The sequence below is a fragment of the Cebus imitator genome, unplaced genomic scaffold, assembly GCF_001604975.1.
Source record: "Cebus imitator isolate Cc_AM_T3 unplaced genomic scaffold, Cebus_imitator-1.0 Scaffold4, whole genome shotgun sequence".
Lineage (NCBI taxonomy): Eukaryota > Metazoa > Chordata > Mammalia > Primates > Cebidae > Cebus > Cebus imitator.
In genome coordinates, this window is record NW_016107319.1 from 6,332,949 (window position 1) to 6,357,486 (window position 24,538).

The window sequence follows — 24,538 nt, forward strand, 5'->3', positions numbered from 1 at the left end:
CAGAATTCAAAATGTGAAACACTTCTGGTCCCAGGCATTTTGGGTTAAAGGATACTCAACCTTTATCATGATATACATGGGTTAAGATGTAGGCTATGTAAAGTGGACGAACAGAAAATGAGGTTGGAAAATATGAGTGTAAATCAACATTCAGAAATAATGTAGATGGACTGCACAGGAAAGAGGTATGAATGGTGAGAAAAATAATCATGGACCTGAGCCACACTTTTCCCTGTTCCTTGTGATGGTAAACTTCTCATCATTAAGTTATTTCCTTCTGTAATTTTCCAGCTTTCTATGTCTCCTAAACAGGAAGTCCTTATAATGGGGACAGTCTAGCTACGACTTGCTATGTGGTGTTGATCAAGTCAAGTAAGCAGACACATGTCTCTTCCTACCATATACTCAATCCCACTGACCTAGTGCCACACTGTGGGGACAATTCTGCTAATGGGCTTGATTTGAAATCGTTGGACCAATCATTTAAAAATGTCATATTTATGTATTTATTTTAGAAATGTATTTATTTGAGATGGAGTACTGCTCTATTGTCCAGGCTGTACAATGCAGTGGCACGATCCTGGCTCATTGCAACCTCCATCTCCCATGATCAAGTGTTTCTTCTGCATTAGCCTCCCGAGTAGCTGGGACTATAGGCACACACCACCATGCCTGGCTAATTTTTGTATTTTTTGTAGAGACAGGGTTTTGCCATGTTGGCCAGGCTGGTCTGGAACTCCTGATCTCAGGTGAGCCACCACCTTGGCCTCCCAAAGTGCTGGGATTACGGGTGTGAGCCACTGTGCCCAGCCTAAAAACATCATTTTTAAAAATAGAAAAAAATAAATGGAAAAAAAGAGCTGTAACACAGAGCCAGTAGTAACCATATTCTGGTTGTAGTTATAAACATAATAACTTTGTTTTGGCAAGCAAATATGGTAACAGTTTCATGTGATAGAGTAAAAAAAAAAAAAAAAAAAAGGAAAAAAAGAATGCAGTGAAGTACATTGCTGCTTGTCACACAAGCCCTGTCCTTCTGTGAAAAAGCTGCTCTCTTTCCGGGCTCACAGTCGCAAGTTTGGAAAGTAAAATCCAGAGAACATACAGAGGAAGTCAAATTCTTAAAACTTGGCTAGATTTGATTGAGTTTCCTTGGGGTTCTTGGACATTTGGCTTAGAGTGAATCGGGGTTTCTGAAGCAGATTTTTAGCCAAAACCATATCCCCAGAGGTAGGAAAGTACAGCAGGGCATCCTCCTTGAGCAGGATAAATGTGCCTATGGTGTCAACTCCATAGCCAGTGATACAGAGCTGGCCCAGAAGTCAGAAACCCTGGCTTTACTTTGGGCCCCGGCACCAACTTCTTTGAGTTAAGGTTTTCTTTTAGTAAAATAAAGGGGCAATGATGATTATGTGTCCTTTCCATATTATAGGCTGGGGTGAGCTAAAATTAGGCAATAATGCAAAAGTGTTTTGTGAACAGTAGAATGTTTTTCAAAGTTAAAGTATTGTAATAAACAACCATTTATTCCACACAACTCTGCACTGTTAGAGTTATATCATGAAAGAACACCAACAACTTAAAAAAAATTAAGAAACGATATCAGATCCTCTTGCTACTAATGTCAATTTCTTTTTAAACTACAATGGGAGAAATTTTCACTTTGGGAATGCAAGTTGGGAGGAATTGCAGGACCCTAATTTGATAGTGTGTCTCGCTTCTTGGGTTTCTGGCAGAGGGAGGCTCTGTGTGCTTAGAACTTGACTCTGGTCTAATTATATCATTTGGCTGGGCAGCAAAGCTAGTTGGCATTCATCCCGTGTGTCTCCTTGATTAATATAACTGGGGATCAGGACATTTGAAGTCAGAATGCCATATTTAACAAGGTTACTACAGTGCAAGACTTCTGTCCTAAGGAGGCATTTGCTGTGTTGAAAGACAACAGAAAAGAACATGTCAGCCATCATTTACAGCACTGCCATCCCTTTCATGTTCCATTTCTTTATTACCTTAATTAAGTGATATCTTTTATACATGCTATGTTGTACACAGAAAAATCTGAAATAATAAAAGAAAAATGATAAGAAAACATTTAGCAAACTTCAAACTTAGAAATACTGTATAATTTTTACTAATGTGTAAAGTGAACTATTGTTTTTATAAATTCTATAGCATAGCTTCTTTGGTACTTAAGTTTTTTTTCCATTATTTTATTTTATTTTATTTTTGAGATGGAGTCTCACTCTGTCTCCCAGGCCTGTGTGCAATGGCATGATCTTGGCTCACTGCAACCTCTGCCTCCTGGGTTCAAGTTATCCTCCTGTCTCAGCCTCCTGAGTAGCTGGGACTACAAGGTGCCTGCCACCATGCCCGGTTAAATTTTGTATTTTTAGTAGAGATGAGGTTTTACCATACTGGTCAGATTGGCCATGAAATCTTGACCTCAGGTGATCTGCCTGCCTCAGTGTCCCAAAGTCCTGGGATTACAAGCGTAAGCCACCATGCTCAGCCTTCATTACTTTAAATGAAGGTATAATGTACCATAAAATGTGTAAATCTTAAGCAAGCTTGATGATTTCTTAAGTGTGTGTATATTTATGTACACATCACCCAGATGAAGATATATACCATCCTGTCACCCCAGAAAATCCTACTGTGCCCCTTACCAGTCAGCACCCACTCTCTGTCAAGTGACCACCATTCTAACCTCTGTCCCCATATATGAGTTTTTCTTGTAATTGAATTTCAAATGGAATCATAAAGTATGTATTCTTTTTTGTCTAGCTTTCTTACTCAAAATAATGGCTTTCACATTCATCTGTGACTTAGTGTACATCAATTGCTTGTTTTTTTACTGCTCAGTAGTATTCAATTGAATGGATGTACCCCAATTTGTTTGCAGATTTTTCCATTGTTAGATATCTGTACTGTTTTCATTTTTTGGCTATTATGGCTAAATGTGCTATGGCCACTCTTATATCAGTCTTTTTGTTAATATATGCATTCATTTCTCTAGGGTATATATCCAAGGATGGAATTGCTAGGTCACAGGGTATGGCGTATTTAATTTTAGTGGAAACAAATAAACAAATTTCCAAAGTTGTTGTGTCATTTTAAACTCCTACCACACTGCGTAACTTTTAATTTGGCCAAGCATATAAAATTATATTCTTAAGAAATGGGTTTAAAAAATAGCTTCAATAAACTATTGGAGTGAGACGCCATATACCAGCATACATTTTCATATAAATTTGAAAAGAGTAGTTAATTGATCATTATCTTATTTCTTGATAGGGAAGAATTAAAGTAAGGAGGGAGACATAAAAATACAAATTCTTAAATGTTATAGCATAATTTTCAAATTGTTAATCAAAAGTACCATAAAAAATAAAAATACTTAATAAAATATGATTGATTCACCAAAAACATTAAAACAAAATGTTAAACATAGTATTACATTTTATCAATTCTAAGCCATATCATTCACCATTCCCATTTGAACCTATCTAAAATTAGGAAACATCTTACAATCAATGACAATTTATATTAAATATGATATGATATATAAAGAACTCGTGTTAGTCAACATTACTATATCAAAGAAATCAAAGACATGGGAATAAAACTAGCTTTGTATTTGGCTATCAGAAGAGAAAGATGCTTTAAAATTTTACTACTCCATGGTTCTGAGAGATTGCTAGCATAAACACCCTCACATACTGCTAATGAGGTATCAATCATTACCACCTTTCAGGAAAGCAATTGGATAAAATATTTCAAGATTCTTTAAAAATATTTTCAATCTAGTAAGTTCACTGTTAGGAATGTATCCTAAGGGATACAGAATAAATATATAAACAACTAACCTCATGATGTTATAATGATAAAAAACTGGAAGCAATTTAAATGCTGAACAATGATGGAGGGTAGTTAAATAAATTCCAATAATGAACTATTATGGAACTACTAAAATTTTTAAAATAATTTCTTTTTTTTTTTTTTTTTTTGAGATGGAATCTTACTCTGTTGCTAAGGCTAAAGTGCAGTGGTGAGATATTGGCTCACTGCAACCTCCACCCTCTGGGTTCAAGCAATTCTCCTGCCTCAGCTTCCCAAGTAGCTGGGATTTCAGATGCCTGGCATAACAGCCATCTAATTTTTGTATTTTTAGTAGAAACACAGTTTCACCATGTTGGTCAGGTTTGTCTTGAACTCCTGATCTCAAGTGATCCACCGTCCTCGGCCTCCCAAAGTGCTGGGATTATAGGCAGGTGTGAGCCACTGCACTCAGCCAAAAATTTTAAAATAATTGCTAAAGTTTTAGAAAATACTTTTTATCATTGAATAAGTAGAAGAAAAACAATATTAATTGCTTGACTCTACAATGTTTAAAAATACACAAATATAATATTAATATATATGTATTATAAAAATTAACTATGCCAATGTTATGATTATTTCTGGGTGGTCAGGTTATTTTTGTTTACTTCTTTATACTTTTCTCTATTTTCAACATTCTGCACAATTAGCAGTGAAACCTTGAAAGTTACTTTTAAAAAACACATTTATAAACAGCTATAAATAGAATGACCAATTCATAACATCGGCATAAGAGGGTAAGTCAAATCATATGAAAATCAGCTAATATTCATTACTCTTTTCAAAATAAAGGAACTTGGAAAAAAAATCTGCTCTTAATGAAGCCTATGTAACAGGCACGGCAGGGTAAAATCAGGACAGGCCATTTCTGCCTGGCCAGAAAGTGACCCTTTGTTTTCTACTTCATGAGTTATAGGACTCATAATCAGAATCCTCATCACATTACAGCATTCTGTAAAAAATTGTTTTACTCATAAAGAGCTTGGAATTTTCTGTCCACACATTCAGTTCATTTGAAAATCAGACTGATCCTTGGATTTAAAAATTTTAAGGGGCTAATGCCTTTTTATAGTGATTTCTATAAAACTTGATGATAACTCTTTATGTTTTCAAATATTAAAATGATGTTCACTTTTTTACATCATTCTTCCTCATGTTATGCTATATTATTATGATCATGTCCCTGGCAGGGAGAGTGAATGAGAGGCTGCCCTAGTCCTCCAAAGAGAGAAATTCACAAATAAATATCAGAGTCCGACTTTGGTTTTTGCTTTGGTTGTCATTAAGGATCCAAGATGTGAATCCTATATCAGAGATTATGGAGAACCAAGGAGGCTATGAACTACCAGGGCTGTTTCCATCCAGTGAGGATTAAGAAGCTCCGTGGTACATAAGGAACACACAATTTTCCAAGGCCTGTCAGACTTAAGATGCTGTTAATAAGTCATTTTTGGTGTAGGCACTGTGATCTCACCTACATTAGCTCAGTAAACCTTGCTAAATCAATTTAAAGGAGGTAGGCAAGTCACTCTGGACCTTAGAGTCTGTGCTTGTTTAGAAAGCTTTACCAATGGATTCCTCTACTGTTTCTCATGTACTTTACATTAAATGTCTCTCAGTGCTTCTTCTCTGGCAGGGGAAAAATGCCACCTGTCCTTGGGGACAGGAGTTCATGGAATATAGTATTTGAAAAGTCAATTAATAATGAGGTCCGGGTTAAAAATATACATCAGTCACAGTAACTGAGACAGAAAAGTAGCTGTCTGTCTGACTGGTTAGATGAACAAGGATAATTTATGAATGTTGTGTCAATTGTCAACACATGGTACAAAATAACAACAAATTCATTAAAACTAGTAGACCATATTTGGGTTTTGACTTTTCAGCAGCCCTCAAAAAAGTCCTTTTCCAAGTCTCCAGGTCTATCCCTTTTAGGTTCTTCTTTCTGACTCAGACACTAAAATGTCATTAGATATCCCTTTGCAAGTTAGGGTATCTATTGCCACAATTTATACATACAAACTTCATTTCTCCTTTCACTATTACTGCTCTGTATCAGGAACCATTTATTCTGTTTTTTAAGCTTTGGTCTTGTACGTAACTGTGTTTAAATTTCCACTTCATTTCTTTCAACACCAGTGCTTTCAGTCATGTTCTGGTCTTTGTAAAAGTATAGCCTTACATTACAAATTTTTCAAAACAGTAAACATATGATATATTCTATGTCTCAAATTGCAAAGGGGAGCTCTGGAACTGACACAGAAATTTAACCTCATTCCTAAAAGGAAAAAAGAGAAAAATGAAGGATAACCCAGTGTTTACAAATAGAATCAGTTAGCTATTTAGAATGGAGCTTTGCTTCTGGGACTGAATTGTGAGAATACTTTGGGGCTGGATAACTCTGAAGAAAGGCTTAAAAAGATAAGCCAAGGCTGATCCTCAAGTGGAGTTTGTGTGTGTGTGTGTGTGTGTGTGTGTGTGTGTAGTGATGAAATTCCTTTTTGTGTTATGGTTTTTGAGTGACAGTTTGCAAGCTGCTGTATTTTTTCTATGTATAATACAAATGGAAAGACATGAGCATGTTTTAAATGCAAACAAATATATATATATCCATCAGCTGCCTACCTGAGAAACACAGGCAGCCATTTTCAATATTTCAAATGTTGAGTCATTTAGTTTACTCCTGGATCTCTCTTGAATACATCTATTTCTCTGGGTCACAGTGCCAGCATTCCCATTCAGACTTCTAGCATTTCCTACCTGGACTTTGCAATAGTCTCCTCACTGGTCCCTCTGACTCCAGTCAGATCCCTCTGAGCCATGCTGTATACTGCTGCCAGTGTGCTGTGTATTAAGCACAAACCAAATCTCTCACAGTGGGTCCTCCAGCACTTGGTTATAATCCAGGGCCCTCAGCCGGGCATTTGGGCCCTGACGGGTCTGGGATGCCTCCTCTCTAGCCTCATCCCAAACACAAGCATCACATTCTAACAATTGCAGGTTACCACAGTTATGTTTGCTTGGAATATTCTTAGCTCTGGCTGTTTGGAAAGCTCCTTGTATATAACTTTATGGAATATAATTAGGCAATTCAAATTTATAACCTTAGAACCAGGGAACTAATCTAAAATGTGAACTAAGGTCTAAACACAGAGCTACTTATCACAGCCTTATTTATAATAGCAAAAAAGTATGTGTGTGTGTGTGTGTGTGTGTGTGTGCAGAACAATTTGTGTCCAAAAATAGGCATATAAATTATGACACATGGGATATTATGTATTAATTTAAAATGATACTGACAAACTTTCAGAAGACATGGAAAACACATGTTTTTTTCTAGAAGATGAAGTAGGAAATCAGCAAGACTTGTTTTCTGAACCTTGGTCAAGACCCTCCTGATCAAATCAGGATGAAGCCAAGAAACTAGCCAAAACCAGCTGGGACCAAGATGGCAACAAGGGCAACCTCTAGTTGACAGTCTATAAATGATGCCATGGCAGACCTGGAAATTACCTTATCTAATTCTGAGAACTCTCTGCTCCTTTTCCAGAAAGCTCATGAATAATCTGCCCCTTATTTAGCATCTATTTAAGAGTGCATGTAAATATAGCTAGCTGGCAACTCTGCCTGTGGAATAGCCCTGCTGTGTCTATGGAGCAGCCATTTTGTTGTACACTGTTGCTCTAATACAGTTTGCTTTTTCTACTGCCAGCTTGCTCTTGAATTCTTTCCTGAGTGAAGCTAAGAAACTTCCTGAGCTAAGCCCCAATTCTGGGGTACACCTGCATCAAAAAAACTTAAAGTGACTTGGAAGATGCAAGTATCCAAAAATATATTCTAAAAGAAGAAAAAAATAAGAAAAATAGAGACATAAAACAGAGTAAGAGATGAGGCTAAAAAACACCTTTTGGCTATGGGTAGGTCACAAATTTGGCTCTTAGATTTGTGTCAACAAACAGAAACAATCCAGACAATATCACAGTTGAATATCTACAATATAAAAACATTTCCCTTGCTTGAGAGAAATACAGTTATTCCATACATGAATTATTCTGGTGAGTCCCCATGAGGAAGTCAGAGTACAAAATCCTAATGAGACACAATGGCAAGTTTGCTAAGATTGCTTCCTTGAGTAATCTCCAATAAAAACAATGGCAATTGCCCCAGCCAACCCAAATTTCCTGTAGGGAGTTAATATGAAATACTGTATGTTTTTAGTTTTCTTGTGAATTTACCTTGTTTCAGGAGTACATTTTAGAAAAACAGAAGGACCTAATTACATTCCAGTTATTCTTCCTGAAGAATAATTTTTTTTTTTTAGCTAACCTTACTGACCAAGAATAATTTTTTTAGTCACACTTCTGTTATACTTAATGAGTTTGAAGTTGTACTTGGTGTATAAGAACCTAGAGCCAGCTAGTCTAGCTTGACAATTAAAAATGGACTTATCAGAATGAATAAGTAAAGGGCAGGAGTAGAAGCAGGGAGATTAGTGAGAAGCCTACTGCAGAATGCCAGGAAAGAAGCAACGGTGGGGATGATGTGAGCGATGGTCATGGAAAGCATAAGAGTACCTACCATTGATAATGACAAGAATAATATCATCTGAGTATTGTAACAACAGCCATAATATAAATATATAAAATTATCACTTTGACAGGGTTTTGAATGTGTAAATACTAGTTTCTAGTTAGCCAACTTTAATTGTAGTCTTGAAAATCTGAGTTCCTTCATTGACATTTTCTTCTGTTAATAAAAGTAAAGCCCAAATTAAAAATAAAATGCATATAAAATTCCAGACTGCGGGAATGAGGAATTGCTGTTTAATGGATTCAGTTTCATGCTGGGAGGATGAAGGCGTTCAAGAGATGGGCAGTAGTGATGGTTTCACAGCAAGGTGAATGTACTTAATGTCACTGAATTGTATATTTAAACATGATTAAAAGGTATATTTTATGTTATATACATTTTACCAAAAAGCCCTGAAATACAAATACCACACATATATACAACCCCAAAACAGCTCCAGGATTATCTGATCTAATAGGTAACCTTGCCCAGGCAAAACTAACTTCTACTGTAAAGACTGAGGCCTGCAAAACCTGGGCCTGCAGAGCAACTGATGGACCCCGACTCAGAGGCTGCTCAGAGAAGGCAGCGCTGCTCTCTAATGCTGAAATCTGTTTCAGCGTGTGAATATTTTTTTTTGGGGATTACTAATTTAAATTTGACAAATAACAATTTTGCTGTTCTACAATCAGGAGGTTTATTTAAAGGGGGAGAACATTAGCAATCAAGGTAACAAAATTTCTTCTGAAGCAGAGCAAGACCCTTTAGATAAAGCAATTGCCACATACACAACCAACTCCCAACTCAGAAAGCAAACAACAAAACAAAACAAAAAAAAACATGTTAAAATTTAAAATTCCTATGAAACCCCCCAATATCATACCTAGGTTTTTATTAAATAGCCCCAGTATATATCCAGAGACAGAGAAAAAAGCATTTTTATGAACTAAATATATAGTTCATTTATATTTATAAAGATATTAATATAGTTCATTTATATTTAAAGATATAAATATAATTCATCATTTTAGTCAAGAAATGACTAAACATCCACAGTGTGTGGATGTTAAACAGCAGCAGTGCAACACTTTTCCACAAGAACTATTTTAGGATAGGTGTTGTTAGGTATTTACTTTATTCAGCCACCTTCCCCTGCTCCCAAATAAGACCTCATTTAAGTCCAGGTGGCATTGACAACACTGATCCTTGGCGTATCATCCAGGAAACACTATTTACAAAACAGAACTACATGCAGTTTTTTATCCAAAATACCTGGGGCCAGAAGTGTTTTGGATTTTTTTTTCTTCAGATTTTGGAATGTCTGCATTATCCCTAATCCAAATAGCCAAAATTCAAAATGCTCCAACGAGCATTTCCCTTGACCATCATGGTGCTCAAAAAGTTTCAGATATAAAGCATTTTGGATTTGGATTTTTACACCATGTATATGAAAGCTGTAATTTGTTTATGAACAAGTTAAAAGTTGGGAAGCATCAATCAAAGATGATAACATGAGTGGTAGAGAATTTTGTTTGTAATCCAACTCTGATGATAATAAGCCAGCAGGACACGCTTCCCCTACATGTCACGTAATCAAACTAAGCATTTAAAGACTTCTTCTCTGTCTTCTGTAGTGGGGTGAGATTGTGAAATGCAAACAACTCATCAAGGGATATTATAAAATAAGCTAAAGTGGGCCAGGACACCCCCCTGTTTTATCTCAGTAGAAAAATCTGATTGGGCCGAGACAAGACCCTGACCTTTGAAGAGTGAGTTTTATATAAGCACCAACATCCCAGGGTCTTTGGTCAGTTTGTGCAGCTTAGAGCTTGATCAGCTTCTGTCAATAGTAACAAAGGCCAAAGGAAAGTCAAAATGAGCCACAAATAATCTAAAAAAAAATACCCCCAATAATCTAATACCATTTCTAGCAAATTCTTAACAGTGCATATGAAAAGTGCAGGATAGTAAATGATATTGACAATAGTATCTTAAAGTTGCAAAATAAGCATAAGAAATAAAAAGAAGGCAATATGTAACAATGATAGCAGTAGTTATTTGCATGAAGGAGTTAGGCCAATATTTAAATATTTACCCATTTTACAAATTTTCTAGAATGAGGATACGACGGACAAAACAAACCATTGTTAGAAATTGGAAAACATTACTTTTTTCTGTGGAATCTTTCTTAACTTCCTTGTGCCTGGTATTAATCCCTCCAAAATTTTTATATATTCTGTTATTATTGTTACACATACCATTGTCTATCATGAATACTTATTTAAATTCCTTTCCCTCCCACTAGACTATTTCCTTTCAAGCATGCATCATTCCGTTTGTCTTCTCATCTCTGGCACTTTCCACTATTCCTGGCACACAGTTGCTGCAAAATGTTTGTTGTTTCAAATGAAGCATTTAGGTACTAAAAGTTTGTCAAGAGGGTCTGCTTTTTAGTAGACAATGTTTACATTTTTCCTCAGCTGTGGACGGACAAGCAATAATGTGATTTTGAAAAAATCAAAGAAAAAAACAGTAGTAGAAACTAGTGTCTTCCCTAAATTGTGATAATGCTACAGGGATAAATTAGAGATAGGAGAGAATTTAATAGGTATGTAAAGGAAGGATGAATCTATTGCTTTGCTTTAAAACAATGGCAAACAAGGGCTTTTGGCCTACCTAAGGAATTCATATTCCTTCTGAGACACTGTGTGTGTGAAATTCAGAAGCTAAACAGGCTGAAATGAAAAATCCTTGAAGAATAGTAGGGACACCATGCTATTAAAGCCATGGAAGAATCAGAGAGGCTGACTTACTCTCTGCGCAAGAGAAGATAATAAAACTTCGATAAAACATCTTTTGTGGCTAAAAATAATAATCACAAATACTAACCTGGGATACAAAAAATATCCCTAAAATATAGTATAATGCATATTTTGGCATACGTATGATGTAGCAAAACCAAAATGTCTTGAGTAATGTCTCGGTGGTGTATTAGGATCAACTCCAAACCACAGAAGTTAGACCTGTCTGAGGCTGAGCTGCTTTATGGGCTGAAGGGGGTCTGTCCCTCATGGTAGATGTACCACATCTACCACTCACTCCGGCAGGGGGAGGGGGTCACCTTTATGTGCTAGAGAGGGACATGATGAAGAAAGAATGAAGAGGAAGAAATGATAGGTGTATATTTGCATGACTGAACTTTAATAATCACTGTGACAAATAAAGAGAGGAAGGCATTTACTAATTCATCATAATTTGTTCATGGATCTCAGAGACGGACAAGCAATAACGTGATTTTGAAAAAGTTTTGGTACAAGCACATAATTTGGAAAGACAGCCTAAATGAAAACAATAGTGATGAGATGCACCAAGAATGTCAGTAGTTATGAGGCCACAGGAAAAAGGTGTGAATGAAGGGAGATGATAAACTGGAATATTTTGAAACAGTTTTTAAGCCAAGGAGATGCAAAGAAGTCTGTGGATGAGTCAGCATGGAAATAATGGGAAAGAGAGTCTATGAAGTTCATAGGAGCAGGCTTAATAATACCCCAGAGTAAATTATGTAGCAAAAAGCAAACGTCATTGCATTTGTTTGATATTATCCATTAGTACAAACTGTCTGGCAGAAAAGAGCAACAGGCATAAAAATATCTTGATTTTAAAATCTACACGGAAAAAATGTATGAGCTATTCAGAATAGATACGTGTGACTAGTATAAGATCAAACAGTAAGTGACTATAGCTATATTTGAAAATGCTCAAATGCACATTGTTATTTAAAGCAGGGTTCATAGTATGGAAATAATAGTAGACAGACGTAAGGAACATGAAACAAAATCAAGGAATGAGCTAAGAATCAAATAATCATTTAAACAAGGAGGAGCCTGAAGCCAAACTAAACAAGCCAAGAGCAAAGGCTAATGTATATTAAAATTCCTAAGATTTTAGTTTCTGTGGTAAATACTGAAATGCTATTTTTTTTGTTAATATTTCCAAAAAATTATAATATGAAAGGAGATCTGGAATAATACATCATGAAAATCACACACTGTTAAAATCTGTCATAAATAAAAATTGAACTCTGCCAAAAATGTTCCCAAATAAAGACAGGGAAAATTAAATTGTGGTATATCCACGGCTTGTATATTACATAGTGTCCAGCAATTTTATATATATATATATATATGTAGTAACATGAAAGTTATTTATGACAGCTTTAAATGAATAAACTACTTTATACTGTATGAATTGTAGAGCTAAAGTAATGCTATGCATATAATTTTTAAAACAGATTTTCTTAATTTACAGTTGTAAATGTCTGGATTTTTCAGAAAAAGGTAGATATTTAACTTGAACTGGCTCTAAATTTTTTTATTAGTAGTACTCTCATAGGGTTCTAAATAATCTTTAAGAAAAAAAATTAAAGGAAAGCACTTTACTTGCTTATAACTAAGAGGCTTTATAAAACCTTTAATAAAATACTGCAGAGATAAAAGATGTTACTCCAAGAGGCATTCTGTAGCTCACATACTGCATATGTCTGCCCGTGTTTCTGGAAATCACTGAGTCAACACTAAGTATATATAATATTTACTAGAAAGAATTAATATAGCGTATCCTCATATGAAAGAAACTACCAAACCTTCAGGTGTCTCTATTTGTGATTTTGTGCACAAATTAAGGGAAAGTGAATCACAATTGAAGGCTTTGGCTGGGGCCACCAGGATGTACTTCCCTAATGCCTGTTTTCCTGATGATCAATTTGCCCATGGACATTTCAACCAACGTCTGTTTCTTTGGGAGTTGATTCATCAATTTTAGTATCCTGTCACTTTTTTTTGGTCACCTCTTTGTCATTTTGGAATTATTAAGCCATTCCTCTAAAGTACTTTTTGCTTCTTTTGCAGTTCTAGTAAACAGTCCTAAAGTTTGCACTGTTTTATGAATATGTGACTTGTCCTATATCTTTGTGGTATAGGTTTTCCTACTTTACTTTTAAAGTCTCTAAGAATTTTTCTTTGAGATGAGGTCTCACTTTCACCCAGCGCAGTGGCATGATCACTGGAGTGTGTGGTGGTGCGATCATTGCTCATATAACCTTGAACTCCTGGGCTCAAGGGATCCTCCCACCTCACCCTCCTGAGTAGTCAGGATTACAGGCTAGTGCCGCCATGTCCTGAGCACCACCGTGTTCAGCTAATTTTTAATTTTTTTTTGTAGAGACAATCTTTCTATATTGCCCAGGCGATTCTTGAAATCTTGGCCTCAAGCGATCCTCCTGCCTTGGCCTCCAAAAACACTGGGATTACAGGTGTGAGCCACCATGCCTGGCTGAAAGTATCTAAGAATATTGAAAGTCATCAGGCGCGGTGGCTCACGCTTGTAATCCCAGCACTTTGGGAGGCCGAGGTGGGTGGATCACGAGGCCAAGAGATCGAGACCATCCTGGTCAACATGGTGAAACCCCGTCTCTACTAAAACTACAAAAAATTAGCTGGGCATGGTGGCGCGTGCCTGTAATCCCAGCTACTCAGGAGGCTGAGGCAGGAGAATTGCTTGAACCCAGGAGGCAGAGGTTGCAGTGAGCCGAGATCGCGCCATTGCACTCCAGCCTAGGTAACAAGAGCGAAACTCCATCTCAAAAAAAAAAAAAGAATATTGAAAGTCAGTCTTTCTAAATGAAGAATCTCCCGACAAGGAATAATTTTATTTTTTATTTTTGAGACATTTGCACAGATGAAAAAACACTTGGTTGTCAATGACAAAGGATGGATTTCACATGACTTTAAAAGCTTTGATTTCATTAAAGTATTTAAATTTATTTAATTAAAGAATTCGGATGCCTTCACAGTAAATTTCAATTAGGGAGAGGTAATAGGGTTATATGAGAATCACCTGGGGAGTTTCCCAACTATACCTGCCTGGCATCATCCCCTAGATGCAAGAATTTTAGGAGAATTTGTGTCACATTGTCTTTCTGTTAAAAAAAAAAAAGAACATGGGATCTACCCTTGGCTTCCTACTTATTCCTGACCATATTCTAATTACTACATTGTTCATGATCATTCACAAAATATTTTTCAGAGTTTACTATTTTAATTAAAATGGTACTGGTATAAGCCAGAATTGATGCTGAACATCGTAGATCTGTTGTTCAAGAAAACCTGTACTTTGTGGTTACATCATCAAATTTTGTATCATGAAGCTCTAGTGCATAGCAGTATACTTCCTTTGATGCAAAGGGGGTAGGGGGTCAGAAAAATATTTAATGATAACTGTTTTCAAGGACAAAGGTTATGCAACAACAAGAATGTTTGGGTCGTCTGCAATGGAAACATGGAAATGTTGGGGCAGACCAACCTGACAGCACTATGCCCAGCAGGTCTGGGCCAGGGATGCCACGTGGGTGCGCTCCACACATACAGCCTAATCAAAAGCAGGCAGCCTAGTAACTCACCGGCAGGGCAGGATCCGGACAACGTCATTGGGCTTGTACCCTTCAATACAAACTGCACAGTTGTCAAAATCAGACTCTGTTTCCTGCAACAGAGGAACCACAGATGAGCCTATTTTCTTAGCTTCATCTCTTCTATAAAATATCCAAGCCAAAATCCAAGGAGAGCTTGCCTCAAACAAAGATTTAAGCAGTGCTGGTGCCAGTTTTTAAATCAAATTTACCATCAATTGGCCTAGTTTCCATTCCTTCCAACCTCTACTTTTTGTTTCTAGGTTCCACTGCAAGTCCTTTTGTGAGGAAAACCATTTTCTAAAGTACCATTACTAACAATACTATTAATTATAATTAGAGGTGACATATCAAAAATTTCAGGATGAGAAATAAGATTTATGGTGAACTATGTGAATGACATTTAATCTATTCATCTGGAATCTAGTGTATAAAATAAATATTAAAACAAAATGGTAATTCCATTTTTTTTCAAGTCTAAAAACCTCTTTTAATGCCTCATAACATAGTGCTTATGTAATAGTCCTTGTACTTTTATTATTCACTGATTGAATGGAAATAATATGACTAAAATGTACTTTCAATGCAGTAATGCTTTTAAATGAATTTTATCTTATAAGCCCAATGGCATTTTTATATACTTGAAAAATAAAGCACATAATTTGTGAGATACATCGATTATTCAGGCTAGAGACAGTACCGGCTTATATGTGGAGTTGTAAATTCCTTACATTGCTCCAAGGAGCCCCAAACCCATGCATTATAATCCATTGTTCTAACTTGGCATGGGTTGAATAAGGGAGACTCTTAGAAGCCCGTAAACCTGGGCAGGACTGCTTTGTTTTCCCTCCTCAAGATACATTATTGCTTTTGGCTTTATGTCATCATTCTACAGTGAAGGAGGCTATTGAAATGACTTTGGGGCTTCGTGTTTTGGTTTAAAATTTTTTTTTTATAGAGACAGGGTCTTGATACATTGCCTAGGCGGGTCTCGAACTCCTGGCCTCAAGTGATCTACCTACCTTGGCCTCCCAAAATGCTAGAATTGAATGAGCCACCCCACCTGTCAACCTTGAGGTTCTGAATACTGGAATTCAGAGGGACTGAATATACTTCCTGCATTTACACTGTAGACTTAAGTGGAGAACATAGTTCAACACATAAAGCTGTCTTCCTTGCAAAGATTCATGAAAAAACTTTCTTGGGTCATAATATCAGGAACAATCATTTTGACTTTATTTTGTGAGACACTGGAATAAGGTCATTCAATATTACTTGTATGTTGAATATTGTTTACTTTGCACGGACTGATAGCCCCAACTTAAATTTGAGACCCATTTCTATTACACATTTTAGGTAATCCATTTGTATACTAATTTCATTCTGGCTTCATCTATTTTTTATACACTTACTTAGCAGTTTCTCATATTTTCTATACAACTATTTTATTATCATATTGTATGCATTTTATAGGAAACTTTAAATTATGTTTAATTAAGAAGAGTATAATAACAGATACTGATAGGACAACTGTTAGTGTGTATTTCCTTTCCCATCCTTTCCTCTCTTCCACCCTGGGTATAAGAAAAGTGAGAAGCTTCTTTGAATAGCTCCTCACCAAAAAGAAAAGAGGCTGTTACCTTGTCACCTTTCTTGATGGTCCTGACCTGGAGTTTGCTGATGGCTTTCTTTGCTGCATCTCCCAGTCGGCGCTGAAAAACCAAAATGTGCTTGTTAGTAATAAAGATCTATAATTCTTGATGTCATTTCTGATGGCATTTAATACACCAGGGCAGCTAGCTCTAAAATCATGCACATGTGGCATGAATGCTAACAACGATGACTAGAAAAGATGGGGCAGTGGAAACTGAGGTCTATAAAAGAGTTTTGCCACAGTGAGAAGTTCTTCATGCCTAGTGTTAGGCAAGTGGCATGTGACATTGATCCTGCCCTACAGTTCTACAGCGCAGGTTATGTGTGCATATACTAGCAAAAAAAAAAAAAAAAAAAGAGTTTAGTAATTTGCCACTCTAGCCACTCAATTTGTGACGCAGAGATAGCCAATCTGGAGTAGCTGGAATAAACTTCATCTCCTCTTTTTTACGATCTGGATTCACTGCTTGCATATTCCTTTCAATTTGCCCATATAGGCATAGCGTTCCTTTAAATTTGGTCTGTTCTATCCATCACATTCTCAGATAACAATTTTACCTCCTTTATGCATGTTTAAGTGTGAGTGTGCATACAGAAAAATACATAAAACATAATGTTCAGTTTAGCAAATAATTATAAGGCAAACACCAGAGTAACCACCATGATCCATGTCAAGGAATAATACATCATTCCCGATTTTTTGGTAGAGAAAATTACCATCCTAATGAGCCCTGCAATAATAAAATCAGAGGGTGATAAGGAAGACTGGGAGAAGGATAGGGGGGTGAGTAAATTAAATTTTAATCTGTCAAGGAAAAAAATTGTTTGTGTGCATGTGAGTTTTCTACATGTTTTATCTCCTTCTTAGGTATGTCTATTTCTGGTCTGCAATAGATGTGCATCTGCAGTGGTAAAGCATTAGAAGGACTAAGATTAAGAGGGTTAACATTTAAACACAGACTAATCATTTGCTCTCATTAATTTTGTTCCTTTTGGAAAAAGCACTCGAGCTTCTTGCTTTTCTTTAAAATAGTGAGCATGTATTAGTGAAGAGTTAATATATCCTAAGTGCCATGCTAAAGCTATATATGCAATATCATCTTTGATATTATGATAACTATGAGAAAAGCACTGGACAATTTACCCAAGCTCTGTAAGCCTCAGTTTATAGAATAAGTTGTCCAGTGTCATAGAGTTAGTGAAGGATGTTAGAATCTGAATAAAATTAAGTTTGACTTTAAAATCAAAGCTCATCTACCACCCTTACTTTCACTTGCCAAACCACCTGATCAACCCAGTCAGTCAGCCAACCATCTAACATCTGGCTGGCCAGTCAGCAAGCCAACCAACATCTGGCTGGCCACTAACTAGTCAACCAGCCATCCAGCTAATCAGAATCACTAAGTATTTACCATGGGACACTTCTCTAAGCACACAGCAGTTAAAGTAATTAGCAGAAAAGGAGATGTTCTCCTTGTCAACTCATTTTTCTCTTTGACAGTTCGTCCTTCATTTCTAAAATAATACTGACATTTTGTATCAGAAGGGTAAGTCTTGGCTGTTTCCTAAAAGGAGACCTATGCCCTTGAGATTTATGCAGAAGTCCACGAGTAGCTAGCAAACTAAGGCAGCAGGCAAAAATAGGAAGAGTCTTTAGTGATAAATACCAAGGAAAACACGAGAGTGAGAGAAAAAGAGCTGACCTGAGATGAACTAAACATGAGGGAACTCTCCTCCTCTCTTCTTCTGGTTATTATCTATTAATGATTTAAACTCAAATCATTTCTTCACGGACCCCTTTCCAGATGTCGCCCAACAAGATCCCTCTCATCTAGACCCTAAGAGCACTTGGTATCACTGCACTGTCACATTTGAAATTTGATATTTGTTTTTATGATCAGTCCCTGTTAGGCTGCCCTCAGGTAAGCTCCCTGAGTGAAGGCCTGTGCTTAGTTTTGCTTCACATTGTCCCCTACATCCCCAGCATATATTAATAAAATAAAGCTGCCTTCAATAATTGGCAGTCAATCATTCAATGTGTATTTTTGATCTCTTATTCTGTGCCAAGTATAGCTTTGGGTTAAAAAAAAATGGTAGTGTAAACACACACGCATGCGCACACAAACACACACACACACAATCCTGTCAGCCGTAGTTTAATTTATAATCTAGTAAAAACTCTAATGAGTTAATAAAATCTTAAGCCAATAGTTTTTTTTTTTTTTTTTTTTTTTTTTTTTTTTTTTTTTTTTTTTTTTTTTTTTTTTTTTTTTTTTTNTCTGCTTCGGGCCTTTGGAGCAGCCTGGGCTTCAAATTCCTGTCCTGCATGTAAAGGGGCACCCAGGCAAAGGTGGGCATCTGAAGATGACAGGGTAAAGCACGGAAAACAGCCTGAGAAATCTAGTGATAAATAAATACTTAGGGACGAAGTAGTGATACCTGTTGTAAGGTAAACAAACTTGTGGTCCGAGCTGGGCAAACACAGCCAGTATCAACTAACAGCTGCTCTCCATTGAAGGACCCTGGGGCAAGGATTGAAAGGTATTGCAAAAGGGCTACTACTTTTTGACCATAAATGCCACAGACCTGTAGAATATTATATTTACAATAAGAATCTGAACCCCAAATGAACAAATACTGTTTTCTTTTTAAGTCAAGTACTAGGATATTTTTGCAATTGTGTTTAACTGGCATTATATAATATTGCACCTAATTCAATCATTTAAAAACATTTTTTGAAGACTAAGCAGAGTAATTAAGTGGAAAAACATATTTTCATACAATGGTCATAGAGTATACTCAAAGGGAGCTAACATTTTCAAAAAGCAGGTGAACTAGAAATAATATTTTCAAAATTCAACTTTAAAATAATTTTTTGCAAATGAAATTATGCCCTTCTTAAATGTGAGCATGTAGGGGAAGTTCAAAGACTGCATTAAATTTTGGCTGTGTATTTAACTGAACTGTTGGCTGTATCTGAATAAAAATAGATGGCTTTTGAAAATATCCACTCAGTCTTTTCCAGAGGGGAAAAAAACCCTTTCTATGCCCTTTAAAAAATGCAGGCTGCCTTTATTTTTTAAAAATGGCATGTCCGTTGAGGAAATGTAAAGCAAGCTGACATTAAGGTAACAGGGATTTTGGCTAATGGTAAAGTTGACGGCTAGGGAATTAGAAAGACAAATTTCATTACTAGCATTGTATGACTGGTCCCTAGAGAGGTTAAAAAAGTTCAGCAGAGGATTAAGTCATTTAGGAGATGGGCTTCCCAAACAATTAGCAGAATTAATAGACTGAGGAAAAGAGAGTAAAAGAGAAAGTACAGTCATGCAGAGCTTAATGATAGGGATACATGAGAAATCCACTGTTAGGTGATTTCATCACTGTAAAATCATGGAAGATACCCACACAATCCTAGATGGTACTGCCTGCCAGACATGCAGGCTGTATGGTACAGCCTATTGCTCCTAGGCTACAAACCTGTACAGCATGTAATGAATATTGCACGTAGCTGTAACACAATGGTAAGGATCTGTGTATCTAAACATAGAAAAGATACAGTAAAAATAGGATATTATAATTGTATTGGACTACTGCCATATGTGTGGTCCATCCTTGACCAAAACGTAGTTATGCAGTGCATGACTGTAATAAAGTCCTCTTCACGATCAAGTCAATGAGGTCTTCCTCCTAGAAACCCTGAGAAATCAGATGATTCACAAAGGTAGGAAGACATATTTTCCTCAATCATTCTAAACAATGGTATAATGGTATTCTCTCTCATTCCCTCTCTTGTGAAGTTCCTTTAGTCCAGCCTCATTTTGTATGTTATTAATAAGTGATACACATATTTTCTCCTCTTTTGAGGAGGAAAACAGCATTTTGGCAGTGGCCGATGAAGGATATAAAAGTCTTCCCTGGCAAGGGCAGAACAGATGATCCAGATACCTGCTTCTGAGATGTGTACAATGATATGGGACCATGTAATAAAATATTTTTTCTGCAAGAGTTCTGGGATTAACAAGATTAGGGAAAATGTACCACAGAGTTTTGAAAAAATGCAATGTCCATATGCTTGTATACAAGTATTATCTGTATATGCATGCTTATTTCTTTTTAAGTGACATGAAAATTACACACATGCAGAGAATACCCCATTAAAAAAATTATACAAAGAAAAAAACTACCACTTTCAACAAAAGTTTTCAATATTGAAATCTCACTTTCAATAATTTTCAAACTACTTTTATCGGATTTCCAAAATGCAAATTAAAGAGATAAGTAAAAACATAAACATTCTTAATAAAATGGCCCAAATAAGCCCATTGTTGCTTTTGTAATTAATCTCTTCTGTCTTTGGGTTTTTGATTGCAGCCAGTATGAAGAGGAAAGGAAAACCACAGGTCCTGCTCAAACTGAGTCTTGTACCTAGTCTGAATAGAGAATCTAGGGACTGGAACTGGAAGTCTATCATAAAACAGACTCTTTCCTTTGCCATTCTCAGAAATGCAGAGTAAAGTGATGCTAATGGAAGACTTGAGTGGATTGAGGAACCACCTCAGGTTTGAGTCAACCTTTTGTTTCAGGTAGGGATCCCACTCTCGTTTCCAGGTGCTCCTATGAATTCTTTCTAATCCAATCAGACCCAAATCATGCTTTTTTTTTTTTTTTAGACAGAATTGTGCTCTGTCACCCAGGCTGGAGTGCAATGGTGTGGATCTTGAGCCTCTGTCTCGGGTTCAAGCGATTCTTGTGCCTCCGACGCCTGAGTAGCCGTGACTACAGGCATGTGCCACTGCACCGAGCTAATTTTCGTATTTTTTACAGAGACGGGGTTTCACCATGTTGGTCTTGAACTCCTAACCTTAAGTGATCTGCCTGCCTTGGCCTTCCAAAGTGCTGGGATTATAGGCATGAGCCACCGTGTCAGGCCAAAATCATGCTTCTTACTAAAGCTTGTTATGTATTAGGCCATTGTAATAATTAGGCTTATCCATTTATTTGATACAATCAGGTATGAATATATTTACCAAGGTTATTGGTTTCTTGAATATAATGAAGATAAACTGTGTAATAGAAAACAAATACAGAGTTATATATTAAAAGAATAAAGTCCTACATAAATTCCAACAAGAATGGTAAACAATAGACTCCAGCCCGAGACACATAAATTAGTGATCTAAATATTTAAGAAACTGAGAAAAATAAGAAACTTTCCTCTTCCTCTGCTCTGTGTTATAAATAGAAATGCAGTGAAAATGATAAAAATAATTTTGGAACATAAGGATGCCAAAACTCAGTATCAAAACTGAGTTTATGTTCTTCCTATCTCATTTGATTGGATAATTTTGTGTAATACTTGTGTTTTTCCCTAACAGCTATATTTTATGATCATGTTCATTGTCATCATCACCAAGTAGAAAGATAAGTAAGTGTTAAGTTCTAGGTGAAGGGAGGCCACTGTCAAAGTAAACAGAGTTGGTCCCAGTTGTCTCAAATCTTACATGGTCATGAGTGACTCAAACATCTTCCTCACACACTCTAATACATAATAATGGTCCTTTCAGGATTGGTTGATATGTTAGAAGTCATAGCACAGCCAGTCCAATAAATGTCCGTGATGCAGATCACCATTCCACAAATCTAGAAAAATAGATAAAATAATTTGACTATTTCAATAGCTGAGATGACCTCATAGAGTGATGCCATAAATCTGTTTGTGAATACACAATGTGAGGTAGAAATATCAGGGTTTTTGTTGTTGTTGTTGGAAGTGTTGTAGAGCAGAAAGTAATGGCTTAAAAATTAGAAGACACAGCTCTTTGTCCTATTTTTGTCACTAGTTAACTGTGTGACTTTGGCCAAGTCACTTAAACATTGTGGCCCTCTGTCCCCTTATTAATTACATAGGGTATGTAAAGTAATGTCATCTCTAGCTTTACCAGCTTATGATTTTCATCCATGCATAAGAGAATAGGGAGTCAAGGGGCTTTGAGACTTGAATAATCTAAAAAAGGCAAATCCAGGGCTAATTACCTTACTGAAAACTACAGGGATACGACATGCACTTTTGCCTTTCTGTTCTCCTGAAGGCTTTGTACTTACTTCTAGAGCAGCTTCAGGGACAATTTTAGTCCTCACTCTTTAGGAGGCAGAAGCATATCTGCCTGGACTCTCCCTTGGTAGCTGAGACTTAGCAAACTCCTTTTCTGTTTCTCTTTGTGAAGTTCATGTTTATTTAAAATTTCATTACTTCTTTTATTCCAACATAGTTTAGTATCAATAGGCAATGTGTGCAAAAGAAATCAAAGGCACGTGGGCATGTACATGCAAATAATAGGAAAACATTTTCTCAGGGAGAGAGAAATCTTTCAGAAAAACTTTGCTGAATGTCATTACCAGGCCTCAAATAAAAACAAAGCAAATCAAAACAGATCTGGTTTCCTTGGATTAGCCTCAAAGGCAATATTGTGTACGAAAACCAAAAAAGATTCCTACTTAGTTTATCTGAGCTGTCCATATTTGAACAAGCTAATACTATCTATTGGGAGTTGTGTGTTTTTCAGGACACAGACCCAGTCCTTGTGTCTGAGATGGGATGTCCTAGCAGACAGTGAGACAATATTCCAAGACATCACAGAAGACAGGGATACCTGCCATGGCCAGGGCAGGAACACTGCTTGCTGAGTTTGCCTTCCCGTCCTGCAGGGTTTTCGTAAGTAGGGTAAGAACCAGTGAATGGCAGCAGAAGTGGCACGCCTAGGGAACAATTTGATCCTTGGCCTTCTGGTGGGGAGAGGAGAGTTGTCTATAGTGCACACTGATATTCAGGATCAGGAGTCTGTTGTGAATGTGGCTTCCCACCTCAAAGGTCAAAAAGAGGTCACAAGATGGTGGGTCATTAGATGGGCAGAATAGAGATGAATCCTTATCACCCTCTGTGAAGCCTCTTAAAGTGAAGAATCTTAAACTAGCCACAGTCAGCCTTCCACATCCATGGGTTCCCCATTGGCAGATTCAATCAATAATGGATTAAACATATTTGGGGAAAAACAATAAAAGATAATAATACAACAAAAATAATACAAATGAACACAGCATAACCACTATTTACATAGCATTTACATTAGGTACTAGAATGAGGTACTATAAGCAAACTAGAGATGATTTAATGTATATGGGAGGATGTGTTATACGAAAGTACTATGCCATTTCATACAAGGGACTGTGGATTTTGGTATCCATGGGTAGGAGGGGTCCTGGACCAATTCCTCATGAATGCTGAAGGACAACTTCATTAGGAAGGACTTAACATGAGAGCTTTGCTTCTAAAGCCAGAAAGGGCCAGTGTTCAGTGTTGAATGTTAAGGAGTTGCTGATTTTACAGCTATGACTGAGGCAGAGACTGGTGACCCATCTCAATGGTTAGGTCTCTGGACCTCAAAACTGTTGAGTAGCTTTGTCTGGTGGAAAACACTTTGACTTGAAATCATCAATCTGCTTACATGCCCTTGAAAAGAAAATCACTTTACATTTCTCTCTCCCAAATTCATTATATCAACTATTCCTTTAACTTCTAAAAACTGTAATTCTCGGATCAGGCAATCAGCATTCTCAAATACTAGAGTGAAATTACGGCCAGGTAGCTTCTGCCTCCCAATTCCCATGACTGTGGTTTCCTCTCTGCAGCCCCTCCGGATGGCTATTTCCTTAAAGCACTCATCCAGGGGCATGATCAGGGCTGGTGAAGAAAGAGAGGTCTGACATGGTATTTAAAAGTCATCATGACATGTGTTAAATGGCCAGTAAAATATTTTTTCTAGTCATTATGGGGTCTTTCTTTCTTTGACAAGTGGATTGTGGTTTGCAACTTCTCCTTCCAAGCCATCTTGGAGCTTCTACCAGTGCCCTGCTCTTTCAACATGTGAGAGTCTGATATAAAAAGTTTGCTTCACCATCCCCTCAGCTTCC

At 36.8% G+C, this 24,538-nt stretch overlaps 1 protein-coding gene across 1 annotated transcript in view; it reads right to left on the bottom strand.

Annotated features, from left to right (window-relative positions):
• RNF150 (ring finger protein 150) overlaps positions 1 to 24,538 on the bottom strand; it is a 284,476-nt gene that overhangs the window by 66,637 nt on the left and 193,301 nt on the right. Inside the window, exons 3-4 of the mRNA XM_017534347.2 lie at positions 16,555 to 16,626; positions 14,906 to 14,988 (exon numbers count right to left, since the gene is read on the bottom strand). Coding sequence (XP_017389836.1) covers positions 14,906 to 14,988; positions 16,555 to 16,626 — 155 coding nt within the window. The remainder of the gene's footprint in view (positions 1 to 14,905; positions 14,989 to 16,554; positions 16,627 to 24,538) is intronic.